General features: G+C 35.0%; 1 protein-coding gene across 5 annotated transcripts in view; it reads right to left on the bottom strand.

The window, feature by feature from the left end:
• The window catches only part of LOC126750253 (anoctamin-8), a 56,762-nt gene that overhangs the window by 15,525 nt on the left and 15,003 nt on the right, over positions 1-26,234 (bottom strand). For 4 of the 5 annotated variants that reach the window (XM_050459808.1, XM_050459809.1, XM_050459810.1 and 1 more), the window contains exons 8-16: positions 17,049-17,184; positions 16,882-16,937; positions 16,698-16,772; positions 16,473-16,626; positions 16,314-16,411; positions 5,422-5,619; positions 5,215-5,346; positions 4,947-5,113; positions 4,653-4,890 (exon numbers count right to left, since the gene is read on the bottom strand). In XM_050459808.1, the coding sequence (XP_050315765.1) occupies positions 4,653-4,890; positions 4,947-5,113; positions 5,215-5,346; positions 5,422-5,619; positions 16,314-16,411; positions 16,473-16,626; positions 16,698-16,772; positions 16,882-16,937; positions 17,049-17,184 (1,254 nt within the window). The remainder of the gene's footprint in view (positions 1-4,652; positions 4,891-4,946; positions 5,114-5,214; positions 5,347-5,421; positions 5,620-16,313; positions 16,412-16,472; positions 16,627-16,697; positions 16,773-16,881; positions 16,938-17,048; positions 17,185-26,234) is intronic. The other variant, XM_050459811.1, reaches the window with a different exon arrangement.

Below are 26,234 nucleotides of genomic sequence, written 5' to 3'. Positions count from 1 at the left end.
GTTTCGTCACAAAAATCTGTTAATTTTATGTGGTTTAGGTATAAATAAATGTTAATAAAAATCTTTAAAATATTATGTTAGTATAGTATTTTTAGTAATAGTATGCAAACCTTGTCTTTTTCATTACCTAGGTAGGGTAGGGCGGGACTAGTTGATCCACGCACCATATGACAAAAACCTAACACTTTTTAAGGAATCCGAGTGAACACGAAGCTACGTAGACCGGCCGTATTTGTTTATCTCATGAATTTAGTTGATCGCCAGCAGTTAAAGCGGAGGTATCGTCAATTTTCTATTTTTGCACGCGAAAGTAAAAAATCGATATTGAATGTGTTTTTGGTCCTACTTCGTTATTTTAAAGTTGTGGACTTCAAAGTAAGTACAATATTTGTTCATAACCGTGTTATTTTAATAATATTTAGTTAAAAAATAACAGTTCTAAATACATTTTTTATTATGTGTTGAATTGTTCCAAAAACGTGTGTGGGGTTAGTTGAGCCAAAATTAACAGGGCAAGTTGAGACATGGCTCAACTAACCCCCTTTCATGTATTTGTTTTATTTTATGTATAAAATAATATTTTTGCTATATTCCTGTTTTATTTTCAGATGTGTACTTACAAGAGGACGACCGCACGTGGAGAGGCGACAAAAGAGCAGCTATTTAATGCAGCAAAAGCAGTTGAAAATGAGGGAAAAAGTATTAGAACCGCAGCAACTGAATTTGAAATTGATCGAACGACACTGGGCCGATATATAAAAAAATTAAAGAGTAGAGATGGACCAGACGAAGTAACAATGGGATATGATGCATCTCGTCAAGTTTTTTCTTTAGAGCAAGAAGAAATTCTTAAAGATTACTTGCTCAAATTGGCATCCATTTTTTATGGTCTATCGCCAATTGATGTTAGACGCCTAGTCTTCGAATGTGCAACAAAATATAACTTAAACGTTCCTGAACCTTGGAAGATAAATAAAATGGCAGAAAAGGACTGGTTGACGGCTTATTTAAAGAGAAACCCTCAGCTCTCAATAAGAAAACCAGAACCGACAAGCTTAGGTAGAGCAACCTCTTTCAATAAACATAATGTTAATGTTAATATGTTATGGAAGCATAATGTTATGGACAAATATAAATTTTCGCCATCAAGAATTTGGAACACAGACGAAACGGGCGTGTCTACAGTAACAAATCCTTCAAAAATAGTAGCAGCGAAGGGAAAAAGAAACATAGGTGCTGTTACTTCAGGAGCGCGTGGAACTAATGTAACCCTAATTATTGCCGTATCAGCAATAGGGAATACAATACCACCCATGTTTGTCTTTCCCAGAAAAAAATTTAAACCCTATTTTATTTCAAACGGTCCTCCAGAATGCATCGGTGCAGGAAATGCAAGTGGTTGGTGGTTAGAATTTTATAATTTTAGGAAGCATTTCGTTAAAAATACAAGCCCTACTAAACAGTCTCCTGTTTTATTTTTACTGGACAATCATTCATCACATTTATCAATTGAGACCGTAGAATATGCAAAGAACAACGAAGTGGTAATGCTTTCATTCCCACCACACTGCACCCACAAACTTCAGCCACTGGACGTGTCAGTCTTCGGGCCTTTCAAGAAGTATTTGGCTTCTGCCCAGGATGCATGGCTTCGTAACAACCCCGGACAATTAGTATATACGAAATACCAAAAATTGTTGCCACAGCTTTGCCATCAGGAGCTACAAGTTCCAATATAATAAATGGATTTTCAAAAACGGGTATATATCCTTATAATCGTGATATATTTTCTGATACAGATTTCGCGCCATCATGTGACTGATCGTCCAGTCGACAGAAAATAACAGCATTTATGCAAGCACTTCTCAAACCATAGCTCCAGAAACACCTGATGACAACGCCATACAATCCACATCTACTGGAGTTTTTTTTACCTGAAAGCTTGCGGCCTTTGCCTAAGGCAGGACCAAGAAAAACACAAAACTAGAGAAAGAAGAGAGCTTGCGCGATTTTGACAGACACGCCAGAAAAAGAAGCACTTGCTGAAGAACAAAGCAAAAGGAAAATGAAAAGTTCTGGTAAAGTAGACAAAATGAAGAAAGAAGCTGCTAAAAAGCTATTTTAACAGATGTGTCCTACTCAGCTAATACACTATTGAAAACTAAAGAACGACGGTCCAATATTACTTCTTCACATTCAGACGATGGAAAGACTCTAGGAGCCGTTGCTCGAGAAAAAGAAAACAAGTTTTCCAAGAACCTAAAACAGCATAAAATAAATAAGAAATCTTTTTCCACATTGCCATCATCTGAGTCTGAAGATGATGAATGTTTATGTCTGATGTGCCTAGCAGCATTTACAGATAGTGTTCCGGGTGAAGAATGGATACAGTATTCCAATTGAAAAAAAATGGGCTCATTTAAGGTGCACTCCGGGTACTAGTATATATTATATGTGTATAAACTGCGACAGCGATTAGTTTTTAATTTCCAAAATGTTTAATTTAGTTTTGGTAATAAATTTTTTGAGTATTTCTAAAATTAGATTTTTATTTTTCATCAGAAAACTGACTTAACCAGCCATTATTCTAGTTTAGTTTGTGTGGTTCAACCGGCCCCATGTGTCGGTTTAAGTTGCCCCATATGTGGGGTAAGTTGAGTCAACTGTACCCAGCCATATTTCAGTCATTTTTACCTAAATAAAACAATATTTCGTCAAACTTATTAATTGCTTTTTAAAAACAAATATATACATCAATAATCCCTAGAATGTTTAATTATATATATTAAATAATAACAACATGACCCTTCATTTTTCCAAATCCGGCTCAACTAGCCCCACCCTACCCTACCATATTATTTATATTTCGACAAAATTATCTATCAAACTCTAAACCTCGAGATTTCTTATTAAGATTTTTTTAAATCCCTAAATAATAATAAATGCTTCTTGAATCAACTTTCAGATTAGTGATTTATTCACCTACTTTATTTAAACAATAATATTTTTTGTCATAGTACATAGCAACCTTCAACTGTATAAAATAAGATTGAAAATGTTTATCACCTAAAAAGCATTAAACGGAATGAGACATGTTATACATAATACGTATAGTAATACGTAGTCTAAATATAAAATAATTTGATATATCCATAAGAGGAAAATATTTGCTGTTTCTATCACTTTTTTGTATTACCCTGCATATAAAATGTTCACCTAAATAACAACTACATCAATAAAAACTTTTATATTGAACATTTTATTCTACAAACTAAAACAAAAAGATAGTGGAGTAGTCAAATTAAAAAGAAACACCTAATAGGAAAAAAAGTTAGTCTTAAGAAAAAAAAAGAAATAAAACAGTTTAATTTTTTTAAATATACAATACAGAGCCTATACAAAACTTACATCAACAATCTTAATATTCCACTCTACATTTCGGCACCGCTCTTGCATTGTTCTTAAAGAATAACTAAGTAATAAAGATTCAGCACTCGTTATAAATGACTATTACGTGACATTCCACTCTATATTTCAGCACCGAAATATTCAGGTTTGCGATTCTGCACCTTAACTAGTTCATAGTTTGGAGGCATCCAGATTTATTCAAATCAACCCATCGGTTGAATTGACTGGTGCCGAATCATATAGTCAAATATCTAAATGATACCGGTATAGCATATAATACAGAGATTTTTTTAACGCCTATAAATGATTCTTGGATGCACCACTAAAAAGCCACCTCCTCTGAAATGTTCGAAAAACATCTTTATGACATAACTAAATTGGGAAAAATTACCTGTCAAAAAAACCTAAATGAGGCTTGATAAATCTAATCTCCCATGTAGAGGGTGGGTTTTTTATTAGAGCTCTCTAGCTTTTCTCAGAATCTATAAGATGTTAAAATATTAAGAACTTTTAATTTTAAACGATGTTTTATTTTAATATACTCTTTAATATACAGAGTGTTTTGTTTATCCAAGAAACAAGTCCTTAAATCTTATCAGCATTATTATCAGTAATTACCTCGCTTTGGCACCAGACCATATTCAATACAAGACCAATTTCAGCTAAAAAAAAAAAAAAATGGAACATCCCCGAAAAATACCTCTAATCACCTCATTCAAATTACATCATTCTAATACAGATACTGTCAGGAATTTCTTAAGGATATGTTAATTTGGCAACGTCGCCCGCAATATTGACAGCTGTCCATCAGCTGTTGTAAAAAAGAGAGGTTTATCGATTTTTTGTAGTAATTGTCTGTACTCGACCCATTAATCCAGTTTTTCACGTTACATTTTTAATAGTTGTGGTATTTTGTCTGCTAAAGAATCCGTAGAGTGGATTGTACCCGGAATGAACTTATTTTTGCTTTTCATTACAATTTTAGTACGGTGTGTATTTCACGAAGTTTGTGTATGTTTTCATCGGACATTTGAACTCATTATATGGTGTTTTGTAGTCGGGAGAAATAAGTGTTTTATTTTTCACTAATTGCAAATTCTTCTTTCGCGAACCGACGTGAACCTTTAAGCGGGTAGCTTTCTGGAGCGCGATCTAACAAATAGCATATTCTAGGAAAAAAGCAAAAGGAAAAAATTGATTTTACAATCTATTATTGCAACATATTTTCTCCTTGTGAGAGTTACCTCCGTTTGTTCTTTAGGTTTCCTAGGCCTAAACGGCGGTATAACCGGAATACTATCGGCCGTTATCCCCAAAGACACTTTGGAAGTGGTGGAACTGTACGAGTTATTCGGAGTAGTAGGGGTGGGGGTCGGCGAGCTACTCAATGAAGAAATCGGTTTGATTTGAACCGAGGCGGGTACGTTCAGTTTCGCCTCTTCCGATTTCTGGGTTGAACTGTGACTGGGAGAAACTGAAAATCTGAAAATTTTAGATTTGAATCAATAACTGGTGATGACCCATGAGTGATCAAATACCTTCCGACTGTACGGTGGAGCGTCTCCTCGGGTGTCGGGGTGTTCGTGTAGGCCACGCGACTCGCGTTTCTTCGCGCCCATTCGATTTTTGCCATTTCGGTGGCCAACCATCCGGGGATGTCGGGGATAGCGCAGGTGATTATGAATCGGATTACCAACATTATGTGCTAAGAAAAAAAATATAAATAGCTTGAAATTTGAATTTTTGAAATTAGAGGAATTAAATGTAAGGTTTAATCAATACAGGACAGTTAGTCATTTTACTCACTTCCAAAGCGACAATCAATAAAATCGTTTGTGTTGCAGTCATATCAGGGAACATCCGATGCACTTGACCCGACAAACCGATAAGGGCGCAGTTTACTAGGACAGCCATTATGCTCATATACTCCATACAGTTCTACAATAAATTAAAAACAAAATAAATGAAATACAATACATTTCAAAGATGCTGTAAATCCAACGAAATATTTACCTGCCAGGTGCCAATATTGGGCACTCGTTGTCCGAAAGGCCGCTGGCATACGTAAGCGAGTTTAAACGCGTCGCTGCGAATCTCGATGAGGTTGTTCAACATGGCGCAGAGCGCCGCCGCCGGAAATGCGGACGAAAACAGAATTACGTAGCCGAGTTGGATGGTCATCTCGAGGTAGTCGGCGAACGTACCATCGTACTGAAAAACATTAGACATCTATATGTATACATATATAAATATGAATATGGCTATGTTCGCTTATAACTTAAGAGCCATTGTACAGAATCAAGTAAAGCTTTGCACAGTTATTAGTTGTTACCCTCGGAAGGTTATACCGGTGACCAAAGAATTTATTTGGTAATAATAATAATTTTATTTACTTCATCCACATATCCACATACATAAATATAATGCATAACATATACATACAAAATTACGAATTATGCACCTAGATAACCGAATATCTGCATGTGTGAAATAAGACGTTCCTTGTTGCTGCTATCAATAACATTATATTAATACCCAATTATATTACATATATTGTTTAATTCACTTCCTAATTAATTATTCAGCAAAATACATAATGTCATTGGACTGGTATATTATAATACATGGAATAATACCTAATGCTTACTAAACTATTTAAGGTTAATGTACCCATGGTAACAATACAACATATTATTTAGATTGCACCATTTCCTATAACTAGAATATAATATAATTTGCTTATAAAATATTTTGAAGGTTATTGATCCTTTAAACATGTGCTCCTGTTTTTACGAAAAAAAAATCATAAAGTATACCCTAACCATTACAAAATAAAGAGCCACAATAACAAAACATACCAATGAATACACATCATCCTACCCCCAACCCTAATTCACTTTCACAAAAATCTAACCTAGATGAAGAGTTCTTTAAGTTTTGTTCTATTTTCGAAAATGAAGTTTTTAGATAATTTTTCAAATGTTTTGAACCTATTAACACTCTTGATGTTGTTTGGAATTAAATTAAAAATTTTTGGTGCAAGATAGTTTAAAGATCTCTTGTTCAAATTTGTGTTAATTCTTTGAGCAACTAAGTGTTTGTTTAACATTACATAGTTGTTTTTTTCGTAATTTTTTTTAATAAAGCAGCATAATTCTAATACATAGATTAATCGAGCATCAAAAATATCGCTGGAGTATAACAGATTTATTGAGTAGAGCTCATTTTTTTCAAACACAACTTTTAAAATATAGTTCTGCACTACGTTTAAGGACTTTAAAGAGTTTTGATACAGACCTCCCCATACAACAATACCATGTCTGATAAGTGACTCCACCAAAGATGTATATACGGATATTAATAATTTTTGCATAAAATTTGCCTTAAGATATAAAATGTTCGTAATAGCTTTCGAATATTCTTAGTTAGATTTAAAATATGTTCGCTCCATTTTAAATGCTTATCCACTGTAAAACCCAAATATTTAGTAAAAGAGACCTGTTTAATTACATCTTCATGTTGAGTATCGTAACCTACATCTAAAGAATGTTGGGCGGTTTGCTTCAGTTAAAGAAAATGCAATATAATGTGTTTTAGATATGTTGAGTAAGAGCTTAAATGTGTCTAACCATATTTTTATTTTACGAATGCCCATAATTGTGCTTCTCCTTACTTTATCCCAAGTGATCTGATCTGAAAAAATGACTGCTGTGTCGTCGGCATAAGATATTACAAATCCATTCACAATTTTTAGATCTGTTAGTGATTTAATATACAAAATGAAGCGTAATGGGCCCAGTACGGTTCCTTGAGGAATCCCAATCTTCAGTTTCAGGGGATCACTCAAAATATTTTCTATTTTTAAAAATTGTTGTCTACTTGTTAAATAGTTTCTCAATAAATTTAAGACCGTGCCCCTCATGCCGGACCTGGACAACACATCAAGAAGCCGGTCATGGGGCACGGTATCAAAGGCCTTTGCCAGATCTAAGAATACCCCAATACACTTTTTATTATCGTCGAGTAAATTTGTAATTTGTTTAGTAAGCTGACAGAGGGCGTCCGTGGTACTAGAAAACCACACTAAGAAAACCATATTGGTGTTTGTATATTAAGTTTTTTTTCTATGTTAATAATTTCTACTTTAATATGTTAATAATCTGTCTTTAAGGCATTTTTCAAAAATTTTTGAAAAATTATTTATTACGCTAATAGGTCGATAATTGCTGATATTTGCCTTGTCTCTGGATTTAAAAATAGGCGAAACAACTGAAACTTTAAATTGTTCAGGGATTTTACCTGTGGTAAAAGTTAGGTTAATAATGTGAACTAGGGGACGAGTTAAAGACTGATGTGCCTTCTTAATAAATCTAGATGTAATATTATCAATTCCAGGAGAACTATCATTCTTAAGACTATTTATTTGTTTGATTACTTCGTTTTCATTAACTGGATTTAAAAATAATGAATCAACTACTCGAACAGGATCCTCCAATAACATATTTTGAGTTGGCTTAAGTTGGCTTTTCTGTACATAACCCTACGTTAATAAAATATTAATTGCAATAATTTGCTAGTTCTCTGGAGTCATTAAAAAGGGCATTACCGATCTTATTTAAAATTGGTAAAGATCTTTCTTGCTTTTTTGATAGACCATTAGTTGCTTCAGTTATAAATTTATGAATTTGTTTCAGATTGCTGCCAGAATTTTCAATTTTATTTTTTATAATAGGTATGTTTAGCTTTATTGATCAGTTTATTTAAGAAATTTCTATATGTTTTATATATTTCAAAGTCACGTTCGTTATAATTTTGCAAAAGCTATTGTTTCATTTTGTCTCTCTTTTTTATGCTTATTATTATACCAGTTGTTATCCAAGGTTTTCGTTTATCGAATTCTTTTACGTAAAATGATTTAGAGTAGGTGGCCTGATCGTAGTAGCTGGTAAGAGTTTTATAAAAATTATCAGCTACTTTTGACACGTCTGTTTTACATAACCTTAAAAAGGAGCAGGACGAACAGAGACAGAAAACAAAAGGAACAAGATTTACAACTTAGAGCAGATCTGGAGATTAATCAGAAACAATTCATGACCAACTTTAAAGCAACAGTGGAACAAGAATTGGGGCAAGTACAAAAAAAAATCCAAGAACTAGAGATGAAAGTAAAGCGGACTCTTCTTCATCCCGATCCTGGAATGCAAACATTGACGAAAGTGAAGCCACCAAAATTTGACGGCAAAGAAGCATGGATTACCTACTTGGATCAGTTTGAGGCCGCTGCTGCGTATTTTGAATCTATACCCTTACACAACGTTTATGACGTCAGTGGCTGTACTGACGTCGGGTATATTTTCAAATGGATAAATCAAAAATAAATATTTGTAAAATATACCTCTTTCTAGCATGTGTGACGTCACCAGCCGAGTTGGCATAGTTTTAAATGCAGGATTGCCAGCCGTATTTATTTAAAGCATACTCGATTACAGCGCAACGGCAAGATTTGGTCACTGTTGTTTGGGCAATTTTTGCCAATGTCTGATGCAATACTATTTGTTTACATTCTATGAGTTGCTACCGGATGCTAGTTAGTAACGTTTTTTTTTGTGACAGTGTGAGTTTATTTAAAAGTTGCGAAAAGTTTTAAAGGGTGCGAACGTACTATATTTTCCATATAAAGAAAAACAGATAGTTGGTGTACTAAAATTAGTAGCAAAAGATTTTAAAATGGTGGACAAAGACAGTTTAGAGAGTTTTGTGATGGAAAATGGTAGTCTTATTGAGAAATTAGATTTTAGATCGGAGGAGAACTTTTCTGTGCAATTAAGACTGAAGGCAGAGTCAAATAAAACACAAGAACAACTCGCTTGTTTCATCGACGAGTTTGTTAAAGCATTTTCTAATTTCACGAAAACTAACTGGATAGTTCGAAAGGCATTTCCTTCTTAAAAGCGTCTTATGTTCCGGAAAATGTATACATGGCAACACTCATCGTTTAATAAAAAAAATGTTAAGTGCAAAACCCCTCGTGGACAAGACTGTAAGGCTAAAATAGACTTTGTAATTAAAAAAATTAACAAGGACACTATTCGCAACGATAAACTGTTCTTGAATGGTTATAACGTGTTTCTAACTATAGTTTTTGAACATTCTCATCATGTTTATGTGGCAGAGGCTTTAAGTTCATTGAAATGCAGTCAGGAAACCGAAGAAACTTTCAAGAAATATTTCGACAGTGGAATGACACCTTGCGCAGCTAAAAACTACAATGAATTAAACGTATTGGACTCGTTTGAAGGTACTGGTGTAAATGGATTGGAGATGTTATCGAATTCTCAAATAAATCCCTCTGAAAATCATGTGTACTATATGTATAACAAATGGCGTTCCGAAAAGTATGGTGATCGTAATGGATGCAATCTCGCTGAAATTATAGAAGGGAAAATTAACGATTTAAAAACCAAAGGCTACTTGATATTTCTGAAACAGAATCCCAGGATTATCGTTATAGTTACTCCTATAATGAAACGGGTATTTCTATCTACTGCGTATGAGAATATGATATTTGTAGACACAACATCATCATGTGACCAGACCAGTTCTGCGATTACTCTAGTTTTTACATCTCATAAAACTGGCGGTCTTCCATTAGCTTGTGCTATATACACCGAGCAAAATGAGTCCAACTATACGCTAGTTTTTGCCGCTATTAAAGAAGCGATAGAAAATAACGAGATGAATAAAAAGTGTCGATCCTGATATTATTTTGACGGACGATTCTACGGCAGAACGGAATGCTTTAAAAACAATTTTTCCAAATTCTCGATTACTATTATGTGAATTCCATGTTTGCCAAGCATTTTGGCGTTGGCTTTGTGTTACAGATCATAAAGTTGAAATAATGAAAAGACAGTCAATTATGATTCGATTTCGTAATATCCTTTTTACAACTCATACAGAGGAAGCAACTAAATTGTATGATAATTTAACAGGTGACGAGTATGTTAAGAAAATGCCAGCTCTGCTAAATCAATTAAACAATTTATGGAATCGGCGGGTTGAATGGTGCGTCGCTTATAGACAGGACTTACTAACTCGGGGAAATAACACTAACAATATAACAGAAGCTTCTATACGCATTCTCAAAGACATTATACTCCAGCGCTGTAAAGCATTTAATGCCTGCGCATTAGTAGATTTCATAACTTCTATTTTTGAAAGTTATTTCCAACGGCGCATCATCTCTTATGCAAACACGAAATAGACAAAGGATTCCATATATGCAATCTTTGTAAAGACTGCAAAAAATATTAAAAATATTGCTAGAGTTAACGATTATAAGTATAGTGTGGAATCGGCGACAATTCCAAATACTTTTTATACTATTCGAACAGATGCAGGTGTTTGCGATTGTGAGGCTGGAAAATGTGGCAAATTCTGCAAGCACCTATGTAGCATTGAGCAAAAATTTGGTCTTATATTCCCCTCGGCTATCGGTTAATGACTTGCAGAGTTTAAAACAGAAATAGACCGTTTCGCACAGTTGTTTGAAGAAAACCCAACTATCCACAATCTAAAAGCCCTAACAAAATTTACAAGTATGATAAAAAAAATTAATACTTCAGAGCAAGGACAATTTATTTTCCAACAGATGATACCAAAACGTATACCAAGGAAAATTAAAGTTCAAAGCACAGCACTGAGTGGACGAAAAGATAGAGGAATAAGAAAGACTAAGTCCAGAATTCAAGCTGGACGGCCTTCCAATGCAGAACGAACCAGCACGAGTCGAAAAAGAAAGCATGGCTTAGGAAAGAACATTAAAAGAAATGTCCAAAACGCTCGCTAAATTAATTAAATTTAAGTTTTTTTGTTGTTTTTTTTTTTAATGCCTTCTTTCATAAAAGCTTTTTATATTATTTCTTGTTTTATTTAAGTTGAGTCTAAAGTCTATAAAAACTAAATTTCCCACTTTTCCATTCTCTGTTTGCCCCAAAATAATTATCTGTGCTAACTATAACTATAATTCCCTGTTTGGGTATACATTCTAGTACTGCAAAACACAATTTCCCATATTAAACCAGACCCTATAAAAATGTAAAAATGTTGTAGTAGGGTATATATTAAATGCCCTAACGCTCTATGTGCATTTTTATTATATACCTTGACCTAACAACACAGTGCGTTGTGTACGGGTATAGATTCAAAATACGCGCCGCTGCTAGGGGAAATCGCTGGGATAACGAAGAAAAGGCAATCAATCTTAAGCTATGTCTTAGAGGCGAACCTACAGAAATATTAAGAATGGTGCCACCTGAGGATCAGCTCAATTTCGACGTACTGGTGCGTACCTCAGAGATGAGATACGGTGAAGCCCATCTACAACAAGTGTACCAGGCTCAATTGAAATCTAGGAAACAATAAGAGGAAGGACTCCAACAGTTTGAGGCCGATGTTGCTCGATTAGTAAATCTAACTTACCCTTTAGCCCCAACAAAGATCCGAGAACAAATTTCTATAAATTCTTTTACTGACGGAGTTCGAGATCCAGATAATAGCCAAGCTCTAAGTATGGCTCAACATAAAAGTATTTCGGAAGCTTTGGCCCATGGACTAGAGCATGAGGCAGCTTTTTGAGCAACTAGAAGGCAAACACGAATAAGACAAATCAAAACTTCGGAAAGTGATCTTGAAGACCGCCTAAAGAAGATTGAGTCATTATTAGCAAGAAAACCTAAAAGACCATTCCAGTGCTGCAATTGCAATGAGGAGGAGCACGTCAATGCCCCAAGCCTTTGAGAGACCCAAGAAACCAGGAAAACTTTAACAGCTTTATGGGGCACAAGCTGGCTGGGTGCTACCAAGCATAAGACTAAACCGGCTGCCACGTTGTGGATTCAGGATCAAGTAATACTATCGTGAAGCCGAACATCGTAGCTCACTGTAGGATTTCAGTACCACCAAATTTAATTCTGGAGTCTGCGGATGGAAAAAGGATTCCGATTCTTGTATTGCATGAAGCTACAGTCACCATTGGCTTAACAACATTCCAACAGCCAGTACTAGTGGTAGAAATCATGGATGATGTCATATTAATATTAAATGTTATTAATGCTCAGCTGCTTAAAAGGAATGTTTATAACCGGATATTGACGACGAGAAATGAAGAGATTTTTATGCACCACCTATATGAAGATAAAGTAAATACCAAAGTCGTTAAGTTATCCAAGGATATTACCATACTAGTAAATTCAGAGGTGGTGGTTAATGCTGTAACTGGAGGAAAAGAGCGAGAAACTATTTTAATTGAGCCCATGGAAAGCTGCAAAGTATATGGTCAAGGAATTTTTCCAGCCAAGACGTTATATACGCAGAAGAAATCTACTGTTTTGGTTCGAACGGTAAATTAAAAAAAATATGATCAACACCTGAAACAAGGAAAGAACTTTGGGTATACTCTGAAGTAGTGGCAGTCATGAAAAATGCTGATAGAAGTCGTTATTCAAACAGACCTTTTCCTGTATGTTTACAACCTATTTGAAGAATCTTTTGCCAATTTAACCATGGATCAGTGTAGTAAGTTGCGACGTCTTTTTGAAGAAAATCAAGATGTGCTTCTTGCACGATAATGACCTGGGAAAGAATGATTTGGTGCAGCATCGAATTAATACTGGAGACAATGCTCCGATAAAACAAGCACCTCGAAGGATTCTGATAGCTAAACAAGATGAAGTTTCCTCAATGCTTCAAGAAATGAAGACACAAGGAGTAATAGAACCTTCCCAGAGTCCTTGGACATCTCCAGTTGTGCTAGTGAAGAAAAAGGATGGATCCACCAGATTTTGTGTAGACTATCGGCGACTGAATAACATTAACAAAAAAGATAGTTATCCCCTACCAAGAATTGACAACCTGGACACGCTATCAGGTTCACAATGGTTCTCAACATTAGATCTAAAGAGTGGATACTGGCAGGTAAAGATGCACCCAGAAGATAAAGAAAAAACCCCATTCTCGACTGGAACAGGACTTTCATAATTTACAGTCATGCCTTTGGACTCTGCAATGCTTCAGTTACCTTTGAGAGACTTATTGAAACAGTGTTTCGTGGAATGACTTGGGAATCATGTTTAGATTATCTGGATAACGTCATCATACTGAGAAAAACATTCGAAGATCATTTGAAGAATATTCAAAAGGTATTTGTTAAGCTCCGAGCCAAGCTAAGTCCTAAAAAATGTTGCGTATTTCAAAAAATTCGATACCTTGGCCATGTAATATCGGAAAAAGGTGACAGATCCAGCTAAAGTAGAAACAATCGAAAATTGGCCACGACCCACTAACAAACACCAGTTTAGAAGCTTTCTGGGCCTTTGTACCTATTACAGAAGATTTGTAAGAAATTTCGCTAACCTTGCAAAGCCTCTACATAAGCTCACGGAGGACAAAATGGTATTTAGTTGGCCAACAGCCTGTGAAGAAGCATTTCATTTTCATGGAATTGGAGTCGTTCTATCACAAAAATATAAAGATGGCGAGCAAGTGTTAGCTTATTTCAGTAAACGCTGTCACCAGACGAGAGCTATTGGCAGCGGTAAAAGCTCTTGAACATTTTCATAACATATTTGTATGGTCAACGATTCATCCTTAGGACTGACCATGCTTCTCTGAAATGGCTGTTTCAGTTCAAAAACCCCGAAGGACAAATAGCAAGGTGGCTTCAGAGATTACAAGAGTATCACTTTACAATAGAACATAGGAAAGACGAATATCACCAAAACGCCGATGCTTTATCGAGAAGACCCTGTATTGAAACATGTCAACATTGTTTAAAAAAGGAATCAAAAACAGCATCCAGAGATATTTACTTGTAATCGTATTGGCCTTCACAGTTCTGAAGAGTGGGATGTAGCTAGTTTAATCCAGGATCAGTGTGATGACCCAGTATTTGGTCTTATTTACGAACTGAAATCTCGAGAAATTTCAACACCAGAATGGAAAGATATTTCTGACAAATCTCCAGAACTTATTGAACAAAGCTTATTGGACTCAATGGAATTCATTGGTTATAAGAATGGATTGTTAAAAAGGATTCCAGAAGTTCTTAAAGCTGTTCATGGCGGTGTTGGCCAAGGACATTTTGGAGTTAGTTAAACCTTGGCAAAAGTGACAAAACAGTTTTACTGGCTGAACAGTCATAAAGATGTTGAACGCTGGTGCCGACAGTGTGAGCAGTGTTCGTCAAGCAAGGGCTCAAGAAACCGGACAAGAGGAAAGATGATGCAATATCTTGTTGATGTACCCTTTGAAGGAATTGCCATAGATGTAGCAGGACCCTTTCCTACTAGTAGCTCCAGAAACCGATATGCTCTTATTGCAATGGATTACTTTAGTAAGTGGCCCGAGCTTTATCCGATTCCAAACCAAGAAGCAACGACAGCCGCTGAAGTGCTGTTCCAGAACTGGATTTGTCGATTTGGTGTACCCAGAGAGATACATTCAGACCAAGGAAGGAACTTTGAGTCACAAATATTCCAACAAGTATGCCAGTTGCTGGGAATCAATATGACCCGTACAAACCCCCTACACCCTCAGTCTGATGGAATGTTTGAAAGATTTAACCGCACATTATATTAACCGCATATTTAACCACACTATTTGAGGATGGTGGTAAACAAACCGACTGGGATACCTGTATACAACCATTCCTATTGGCATATTGTTCTTCTATCCACAAGTCAACTGGAAAAAGCCCGGCGAAAGTTGTCTTCGGTGATGAACTTCGTTTACCTTTGGGCATTATTACTAGGAGAACCCACAAGTCTGAAACCCTTGAGGAGTACGTCGATCATTTACAAGAGCGTTTGCAAATTGTTCACGAATAAGCACGGGATAAACTTCACCTAGAAAGTAACAGAATGAAATCACGTTATGACATAAAGCAAATTCTACCAGTTTTAATCCTGGAGATAAAGTCTGGTTATACAATCCACGGAGGACGAAGGGCAAGTCACCAAAGCTCCAGAAGGATTGGGAAGGTCCATTCAATGTGGTCACCAGGATCAACGACGTGGTGTACCCTATCCAGCAATATCCCGACAACGAAGATGAAAATTGTAAACATCGCCCGGTTAGCGCCCTATCATGACTTAGGTGGTCCCATGTTTGACCCTTGAGATGTTGATTGATCGGGACGATCAAACTTGAGAGGGGAGCAGTATTATGAAAATGTAAATACATTAATTATTCTCCTAGTTTTTGTACTATTTATGAGTACTCTCTAGTTAAAGTTGATTCGTAGAGTTTATTTAAGGTTCTACTTACGTTTGGTATAATATTTTTATCTAATGTGTCTGTTTTTAAATAGTCCATCTTGTTTGAGGGCCCCATTTTGGCCCCAATTTAGGTTATATTATTGTAAATCCCTGTATTATTAATTTTCTAGAATTTGTATACTTGCTTGCTTTGACTGTCAGTATTCTCCTAAAATGATTGGTCTCTTTCAGAAAAAACAATGAAGAGAATTCTAAATATTTCGAAACTGTTCCATCGGGGTTTAAAAAAGACGCGCTTCTTGACATTTCATTTAGTTTTAATTGTTTAGTCAGTTTTTACCGTGGAAACAATTAAACGACAGTCAAGGCGAGTTAGGTTAGTGTTTTTGACGTTGCCAAAAAAAATGTGTTCCTGAATTTCGTTACGATATCATAGATATGTCGTCTATATGTTCCGAAAATGAAGGGCATAACCAGGCATTTGTATTTAGATTTTTGAACAAAGGGAGCCTATGTGGGTTTTATTTCCCTTATCTGACCACCCCACTGCAAGAATAGATTTCAACAAAAAACTGAGTTATTATGACATCCTCACTCCATTGTAAAACTTGCACCTAACTAATCTCTTACCTTATACAGAGAACTTTCCAATTCCGCTTGGCTCATACTCCTCTTAGGCACGTACTGCTGTGGATTTACCTCCTCTGCTCCTTTCTGTGCATTCATTTCTGTACAATAACAAAAAACTATTTTAAAAAACCGACTGGACTCTGTATATAGTTATACTACCTTCTCCCGGAGGCGGCTTCGGGCAGCCGGGGCTCAGTGCGCCCCACATTTCGAAACTCATCTTGGCCAGCCGTAAATGCTCGAGCACGTACGGCAGGGCAGACTCCTTTAGATTCCCTATGACTTGTCTGGATATTAACAAGGCTGCTAATTGCTATTTGCAGTGAGGGGAAAGTTACTAAGTTAATTTGGACAAGTGACAGTTAATGTGTCATTTGTACTTGCCTCTTTTAATCTGGCCTGGTCTTGCAAGTAAAAGGCGATGTAGAAGAGAGACAGGAAAGAGTTGACAAATTGAAACTGAAATGATATATAAAGAGATGTAGGGAGGGCAGTGAGTAAATAGACTGGTGCTAAGCTAATATGTTCTAGCTAGGGTGCAGAATATTAACCGAAAAAAAGTACAAACCAGGGCGACTTTTCCAATTAGGTGGTTTTCGTATTTGGTTTCGAGCCGATAGTTCTCTGACGGGCAGCACAAAATATAATACAAGTTTTGTTTTTTACTCTATTCTAAATAACCTAAGCCTGTTCTATTCCCTATAGGACTAACGGGGTAAACGTAAAGAAAATTACCTTTATCGTTTAACCAAATGGCGATTTTAAAGTAAGCCTCGTCCATCAGGGAAATTACCACAGCCAGCATCACTTTCGGTATATATCCGAGCCATAGGGGAAGGCCTCTATTGGTTAAGAAGGCATCCCAATATACCTAAAAAAAAATTTGATAAATTAATTCTATTAATGCAGATTATTGGAGTCATTTTTTATTTTCGCAGGGAGTCAAATAAGTAAATCACTTCAAATGCATTCAAAATGTATATTTATTTGCCCATAATTCAGCAATTTCTGGAAACCAAAAGTTTATGTATTCCCAATGACACTTGGAGAGGATGATAATCAAAGATTTTTTCAAGGGCCTTGAGAAATGAAACATGCAATTCCTGTAAATTTCCGAATTACTAAGCCCCAAAAAAAAAAAAGAATTAGAACTCAGATTTCTACCAGAAATGCTTTGCTACTTGGAAAATGATGGTGAGTCAGATATTCCTGATGAAGAAGATTGTGGTAGCTATGATGATGCTCCCAAAATATTCTAGATGTGAACACTTTTGAAATTCAAAGATCTTAAGTTGATGAGGGAAGAAATAAAGATTACTCAAATCATAAATCCCCTTGCGATTTGCAAGAAAAACCTAAGGGTGAATTATTAAAAAAAAAAAAAAAGTGTAACAACGAGTTAGGACATTTACAGCTTTGGCAAGCCGGATTGTACTCGAACACAAAATACGGAATTTCACAATGGCTACAAACAGACGTTTAATTTTTCCCTACACGCGATTATTCTACGTAAATCTAAGAATCACCTAGTACATAGGTCTAAGTGTCTTCAACGTTATATTTAATTCAATCTAAGTTTAATAATACTTTAATACAATAATTTACTTGAACTTTAACACAATACTTTAAGACTTCAATACTTGAATACTTTAATAGATTTTTTTATATACCCTGGAACTGAGGTTTTATCTATCGCCCTCTGAGCTCGTAAATATCAATACCTAACTTTATTGTTTATTGAAATTGAAAAGAACGAAAAACCGAAAAAAAAACTTAAACTTGAGACCTGTAGACCATTACCAAAAAGAATTAAGGTAAAGTAAAAAATATATACACCCATATTCATATTCAATCTCCGGCGATTCGCTAGTGGAAATCGCGCTTAGTCCACTTCATAGACGGCGCGTCGCCAAACGTAACATGCGCATTAAAATAACTTTTAGCAATTCACCGGAGGAAGCTTTTACCTTCTCCAGCCACTCGCCACCTTTTTTTCTCACAGATTTTAATGTTGTTAATGACATGGAATATAACAGATTGCCAAAAAGATACATAAGAGATGCAGCTAATCCTGTGGAATTTTATTCAAATGAAGAGTTTAAAATGCGTTATCGTTTTGAGAAGCACACAGTGATGGACTGTATTATGCATTTGATAAATTGGCCGCAGTTTGTAAACAATAGAGGTTTACCATTACCACCTATCTTGTCACTTCTTGCAACATTACGTTTCTACAGTACAAGTAACTTTCAGGTACTATTTTGTTTTATATAGTGTGATGTAAATACATATAAATAACGTATTTTAATTATAGATTGTGTGTGGTGACTTAAGGGGCATTTCACAGCCTTCTGTTAGTAGAAGTGTTCACTTCGTATCCAGACAAATTGCTGAAAAATGTCAACGTTTCATCCGATTTCCTTCAACGGAAGAAATTAATCAGACAAGACAGATGTTTTATAATATTGCACAATTTCCCGAAGTTTCAGGATGTATTGATTGCACCCATGTTCGGTTAAAAAATCCTGGAGGACATTTTGCGAAAGTCTTTAGAAATAGAAAACGCTACTTCTCAATAAACGTCCAAGTTGTTTGTGGCCCAAATTTACAAATTTTCGATATTGTTGCACAATGGCCAGGAAGGGAACACGACTCAACTATTTTTAATTTTAGTTCAGTAAGGACTAAATTTGAACGCGGAATATTGAGAGGATATCTTTTAGGAGATAGTGGATATCTCTGTTTGCCATATCTTATGACTCCACTGGATAATCCTATTACTGCTGCTGAAAACAAATATAATCGTTCTCAAATAAGAACTAGAAACGCTATAGAAAGATTATTTGGCGTATGGAAACGCTGATTTCCGCGCCTGGCAAGGACGTTAAACAGCAAACCAGAAAAATGTTGCACAATAATAGTTGCTTGTGCAGTTTTATATATATTATAGCAAAATGACAAATGATGAATTTATTATTGATTTTGAACACGATGCTGTAAATGAGCTTCAACAAATTCCTAATAGGCGCGCATTGAATGCAGGTTTAGGATTTGGTGTTAGGCGTGCTTTAATACAACGTCACTTCAACAATTAATTAATTACGCTAAGAACTATATGTATAATATAAAATGTACCTACCTAAGAAAATATTGTTTATTTTGTTGTTAAATTAAATGTAAATTCAAAGGCACAAACTGAAAACAATATTTTTTAATGCAATTTCCCAAAACTAGTAGTTCATTAATTTATATAACAAAACGAGATATTCAAAAGGTAAAAATGTCAAGTTAACGTTCTTATTCCTAACATTTAGCATAAGAAAAGATTTAATAAGTAAAATAAAAGTCTTATTTCTGACATTCTACATTTTCAAAAAAATAGTAATGCTATTTCCGACAAACGTAAGTTATTCATTGATATTTTGATCCAATTTAATTTTCAAATATTCTAGCTCGGCTTCAGCAGCTTGTAACTTCAATTCAGCAGCTTTCCGCTTTAACTTCGCTGTTTTAAAATCCTCCGCAGCAATTTTCATTTTCAACTTATGCAGTTCTTCGCACTGAAGTCTTCAGTTTCTGCATTTTTAATTCGGACTGATAATATAGTTGCGTCGTGTCGTGTTTTGACTCGTTTTGGTGCTGGTGTAGTCCTACTTTCACTATTACTAATAGTTTGGTTATTAGTAAAATTTGATTCCTCATCAATGACTTAATTACTTGGGATTATCGTTTCTCGTGTTTTGCAACGAAGATGTAGTTGCAACATTTTTCTCAATAAGATAAATGCGGCACAGCAACGTCAACTTGATTTTTCTTCTCTGGTATAGGTGGACCTCCGCCCATACCCATCTGGTGCCTCCTCTCTTCAGCCACTTCAGATTTTCGAATTCGTTTAATTTTGTCCCAACATCTTTTTAATTGCGTTACAGATCGCTACAAAATATTTAAAATAAATACTCAATACAGACAATAGCAGACATATTACAATATAAATAGACTACTCTGTATAGCATACCTTCGTATTTTGGGAATACGCATTAAATTCATGCATTACACGATCCCATGCTTCCGTTTTTTTCTTTATGGATGTTGCGTCAGTCTTTTTTTCCTCAATAATGGGGTATTTTATTATTAATTGTTTGAGAATCTCTTTTTTTTCAGCTGTATAGGCAATTATTTGAGACATTTTTAACGCACAACTTCGAATTCTTTAGCTAAAATGCGTTCCTTAAACTACATAAACATCGGTACCCCAAGATTCTCATAAAACAATTCAATATATTTAGGATGAATAGTTGCTGTATGCGCCGGAGATCTCTCCACTTGGCAATTCGCCGAAGTTTCACTATGATATGAACTTGATATCGAACACGCTGGCGAGGCGCCCGTTGACAACGCGCTGGCGTGTGACTCATGAATATGGGTAATAGTCTCCTACACGTTTAGGTTACATTAGTTCTACATAAATCTAATAAGCACCTACTACATAGGTGTAAAAACAATTTTCGTTAAATCTCGTCATTTCCACTATTATTTTTTTGATAAAGACCTTATTTATTTATTTTATGTAGCTTAAAATTACCAACAAGTTTCGGATACAGCAGTGTTTATAATCAGGGGGACGCAAACAGAAAAAAATCTTAAATTTAACATACATCACACTTACAACTGGGTTTAAAACTGTAATATAACTGTGTATAAGTCAATATTTTTTTAAATTCTGTTATTGACAAAGATGAATTGAGACGTCAAAGTGTTGACGTATGACAGAACTGATTTCATGTATAGTGGGAAAAATATCTGGTTGTAATAGTTCGGAAACTGTAAATTAATGAAAGATGAGAATATTTATTATAAAAGTAGTTTTATTAATAAAATACTAAACTCAAACCTAAATGAGATTTATGTTGATACGTCTAAAAAGTTCCAAGGCACTTGATAGTGTGTTATATAAAATGTTCGTGAAAGCAAAAGAAAAGTAGAAGGTTCGCGGGGAACATAATAAATGGCGCTGCTAACATAACGTTAGATAGAAAATTATGAAGAAAAGCAAAGAGTGATATATAACAGGAAATTGTAAAACGCAAGAACAATGTATTAAAAGACTATAAAGTTAAATCACAGTGAATTAAAAAAGTGAGTACAAGAATAACGTATTTATAGCTTTATTTATTTTTAGTATTTCTAATAAATAAGTTCAAGGCAGAAATGTAAAAACAAAACAAAGGTAAGAACACAAAGTCACGGTCTCATCAAATCCACATAATTTTTTAAAAGCTACACGTGTTTCGCTCCTATCGGAGCATCATCAGGCCTAAAAAATACATTAAGATATTTTTCACAAAAAGAACGCCTATAAAACTCATTACCTAGACCTACACAGATCACATTACAACTAACAACAAAAGAAAAGCTAGGTTAAGTTAACAATTCCCACCATAGATAAAAATGTATGCTTAAAAAAATAAAAAAGTAAAATGTCACCAGTGGGGAACGATCCAGCAACCTTTAGATTCTAGCGCACGCGGGAGTCTTTAGCTGTGGAGGCTGAGAATGTTTTGCAGACTACTGATATTCATAATAAAAATATTTTGCGTGCTAAAATAATAAATTTTTTAAATTGTAATATTAACTCACATTCTAATAAATCTAATTTTAATAATAAACGTCTAACTTCTCTTAAAAATAAAATAAAGAATCACGATATAATCCTTTCGAAAGCTGACAAGGGTAATTGGCTGATTATACCTAAGAGGGATGATTACATAGAGAAGGTTTTGGATTTTTTGGGTTCGGGTGACTTTGTTAATGTAAACAAAGATCCTACTAGCTCTTTTTTCTCCAAGGTTAAACAAACCCTTGATAGGTGTAATCTGACTTTAGAATTTTTTCATACTAGGAAAGAAAAATTATACCCTATGAATTTCAGAACTCCTCTCCTCTATGGCCTTCCTAAAATCCATAAATCCAATCTCCCTATTAGGCCAGTAGTATCGTTTGTAAACTCACCTTATTACAACTTATCAGCCTGGTTAAATACCACACTCAGAGATGTAACTGGTTTCAGAAGTACTTATTCCACAGAAATTCAGTAGAGTTGACAATTTTTTTAAAAAGAATCTGCATACCAAAGGGTTCAAAACTAATTTCTCTGGACGTTAAGAACTTATTTCCAAGCATTCCACCTGGTGATTGCCTTGATCTAGTCAGGTCCCTTTTGCTTAAGTCACCGCTTGACAGATTTATTGTTGATGATCTTTTAACACTCCTCAAGCTAGTACTTCATCAGATTTTTTTCGTTTTCAACAACAGGTTTTTTAAACAAGTTACTGGACTAGCAATGGGGTCTTGCCTCTCTCCTCTTCTCATTTATGCACCATTTGGAGAAAAGGATTGTCAATGGGAAGTTTGGTGCTTTTCTCACTGTATATAGGAGATACGTGGATGATATTTTTGTGGTATGAAAGAAAGAAAGAGAATGTACTATATTACGTAAGAATAATCTTGTGTACAAGCATCCTACAAGCTAAAAAAAACAAAACAAAAATACAATTTCAAAAATTAACAAAACAATGAACAAAATTAAACACAAGAAGACAAAACTTTTTGAACATACTTGAATTAAAGATAAATAAAGGTAAAATTGTTGACAAAACTAGAGAAGAAAAAAAGGAAAAAAAACTTTCCAACATGTCCAAGGTTAAAACCTATCATTAAAAAAGTCAGCCAGGTTATAATATGCCTTAGCCAATATAAGCGTCTTTAATTCTCTGATTGTAAATTTTTTTACTTATGTAAATTAATGAGTTTTTGGTAAGGGAAGACGTAGGAATAGGTAGGGGAACATCATTTACACGACGAGTTAAATGGCCAGTGTCAGAGGGTAGTTTGGGAATTTTGTGAATAAGAGCAGCTGTTTCTAAGATAAAGAGTTAGGATTTTTTCAGAAATGAAGAGGGGTTTGCAAGAATCTCTTAACTTAGCAGAGCACGGGTATCTAACTGCTTTTTTTGAATAACAAAGACAATGCTAAGTAGCCGCTTATTGGTTAAACCCCAAAAAGGCAAGCCATACCGAATATGAGATTCAATAAGTGAAAAGTACACTGAACGTGCAACCACTCCTCCCAGCTCTTGTTTTGCCATTCTTACTGCAAAACATCCAGAAGATAATTTCCCAGCTAAATGTAAAATATGATCTTCAAACCGAAGGCAACCATCAATGGTAATTCCTAGGAACTTGCAGCACTCTTTATTCTGCAAGAGGGAATTTTCGTCAAACATCAGTCCCTGAACATCGCACTTAAACCCCATAATAGACGTCTTTCTTACATTAAACACGAGCCTGTTAGAAGCACACCACCCTGATAAAATCTGAAGGTCTTCAAGGATACAAGTCTTAATATAATCAGAATTTTTATGGCTCCATAGTATGATGGTATCATCAGCAAACTGAACCATCTTGCCCTGCAGTTTCAATGAACTCAAGTCATCCACATACAGTAAAAATAACAGTGGTCCCAATACTGAACCCTGGGGAACGCCGCATTTTAGGGATCTAGAAGCAGACAAACGCCCTGACACTGTAACCTTCTGAGTACGATTTGATAGATAGGACTCAAGCCATCGCAACGCTACGCCCCTAAAACCATATTTATCGAGCTTAGATAACAGTATTCCATGATCCACACAGTCAAATGCTTTGGATAGATCACAAAACACTGCCGCCGATGACTCTCCAGAATTCAAGGACATATAGACGCTCTCCAAAAAGCTAAAAACAGCATCATGAGTCCCTTTACCGGCTTGAAATCCAAACTGATTTGCAGACAAAATGCCATTATGATGTAAAAAGGACAAAATTCTGCTTTTTGCAAGTTTTTCAACTATCTTAGAGAGGGTAGACAAAATAGAAATGGGACGGAAATTACAACGCTGATCCAAATCTCCACCCTTATGAAGAGGGATAACCACTGCCTCTTTTAAACATGAAGCAAAAATGACAATATGTAAAGAATTATTTATGGCAGAAACTAAAGCATTTAAGGCTGAATCAGGCAAAAAGAGTAACAACCTCGAAGATATCCCATCAGCTCCAGATGATTTATGGTTTTTTAGGCGTTTGATTTCATTTTTTACTTCGGTAAGATCGACAGGATGAAAGAAAAATGAATGCTCAACTGACACTTGTTGAAGATAGTGTAAGGGATCAATGTTACTACGAATGCCCTTGGAAAACTATGGAATGGAAATGATCTAGAATTGGCAGATTTCCTCATTTCTATAAACTCTCTTCACGCAAATATCTCGTTTACCATTGAAGAAGAAAGAGATGGAAAGTTACCTTTTCTTGATGTTCTTATTTCAAAAAATACCAACAAACTTGAATTTGAGATCTACCGCAAACCCACCACTACGGACAATGTCATCCAATACTACTCAAACTCCCCTTATTCCTACAAATTTGCCTCTTCATCCCCCTTTCTAGAGAAGCGTTTCTTGATGAACTAAATATAATTAAACATATTGCTTTTAATAATGGTTTTCCACTTGATATAATTAATCGCCTTTATTCTAAATTCTATAATAAATACAAACTTACTTACAACTTAATCCATCTTAATAATGAAAATATCACCTTTTTAGATCAATGTCATTTTTTGGTAATATTTCTTTTCAGCTTGCAAAGTTTTTCAAGTCTACAAATCTTACAATTGCTTTTAAAACTACAAACAGTTTAAAAAGTCAGCTAGTTAGTACAATAGATAAGGCAGATTTCTTTTCAAAATCAGGGGTATATTCATTAAGATGTAATGACTGTAATGCCATTTACATAGGGCAATCGGGGAGAAAAATTTCCACTAGAATAAAGGAACATAGTTTGGTGGACAGGTATAGGGATACTAACATGATCGAAACTAAATCGGCGTTTGCAAATCATTTATTGGCCTCCTCACATGGTTTTTCTTTAACTCAGGGAGCGGATATTTTGCATGAGTGCTCAAAAAGCAAAAAACTGGACTTGTTAGAAAAAATGGAAATAACTAAAGCTAAGAAGAGCCCTGTCCTTATGTGTGTGAACGATATTTTCACGTTTGAACCTAACCTCATTTATAAACAACCTCTCTTAAAAAGTCTTTTCCTTTTCGATTTTAGATATTTTTAGTTTTTATTGTTAAGATTGTTTACTTATATTCACACATATTAGTATAGTTCGGATTGTTCCCCATTTTTGATCATGTTACTTGGTGACCTATGGGTTAGACGCGCGCCTGTGAATCTAAAGGTTGCTGGATCGTTCCCCACTGGTGACATTTTACATTTTTACTTTTTTATTTTTTTAAGCATACATTTTTATCTATGGTGGGAATTGTTAACTTAACCTAGCTTTTCTTTTGTTGTTAGTTGTAATGTGATCTGTGTAAGTATAGGTAATGAGTTTTATAAGCGTTCATTTTGTGAAAAATATCTTAATTTATTTTTTAGGCCGGATGATGCTCCGATAGGAGCGAAACACGTGTAGCTTTTAAAAAATTATATGGATTTGATGAGACCGCGACTTTGCGTTTTTACCTTTGTTTTGTTTTCGTTTGGTCTCTTAGAGAAAAATGGATGATACGTTTCTATTATAAATGTAAAAACTTTGAGTCGGATTAAAACTGTGGTTGTTAATATAAACATAGCCTGGAAAAGTTCGATTTAATGCTTTTGGGACAAATATTTCGGTTTTTCAATCTCCCTACAATGTTCAATTGATACCTGTAGAAAATCTTCTACCGGTCTGTCTAATGTCAAATACATTGCAATTCTCACTCGAGCACCCTATCTGATAAACTGCTGATTTTTGTTCTGAAGGGACTTTATGTTTACAGTTAATAACAAATGATCTCCATGTAAGTCCAGTTTTAAAGCTAGTATTAAT

This window comes from Anthonomus grandis, chromosome 2, assembly GCF_022605725.1.
Source record: "Anthonomus grandis grandis chromosome 2, icAntGran1.3, whole genome shotgun sequence".
In the NCBI taxonomy this organism is placed as follows: Eukaryota; Metazoa; Arthropoda; class Insecta; order Coleoptera; family Curculionidae; genus Anthonomus; species Anthonomus grandis.
Note: the sequence above shows the minus strand (reverse complement) of the source record. Positions and strands in the feature narration are given on the sequence as shown.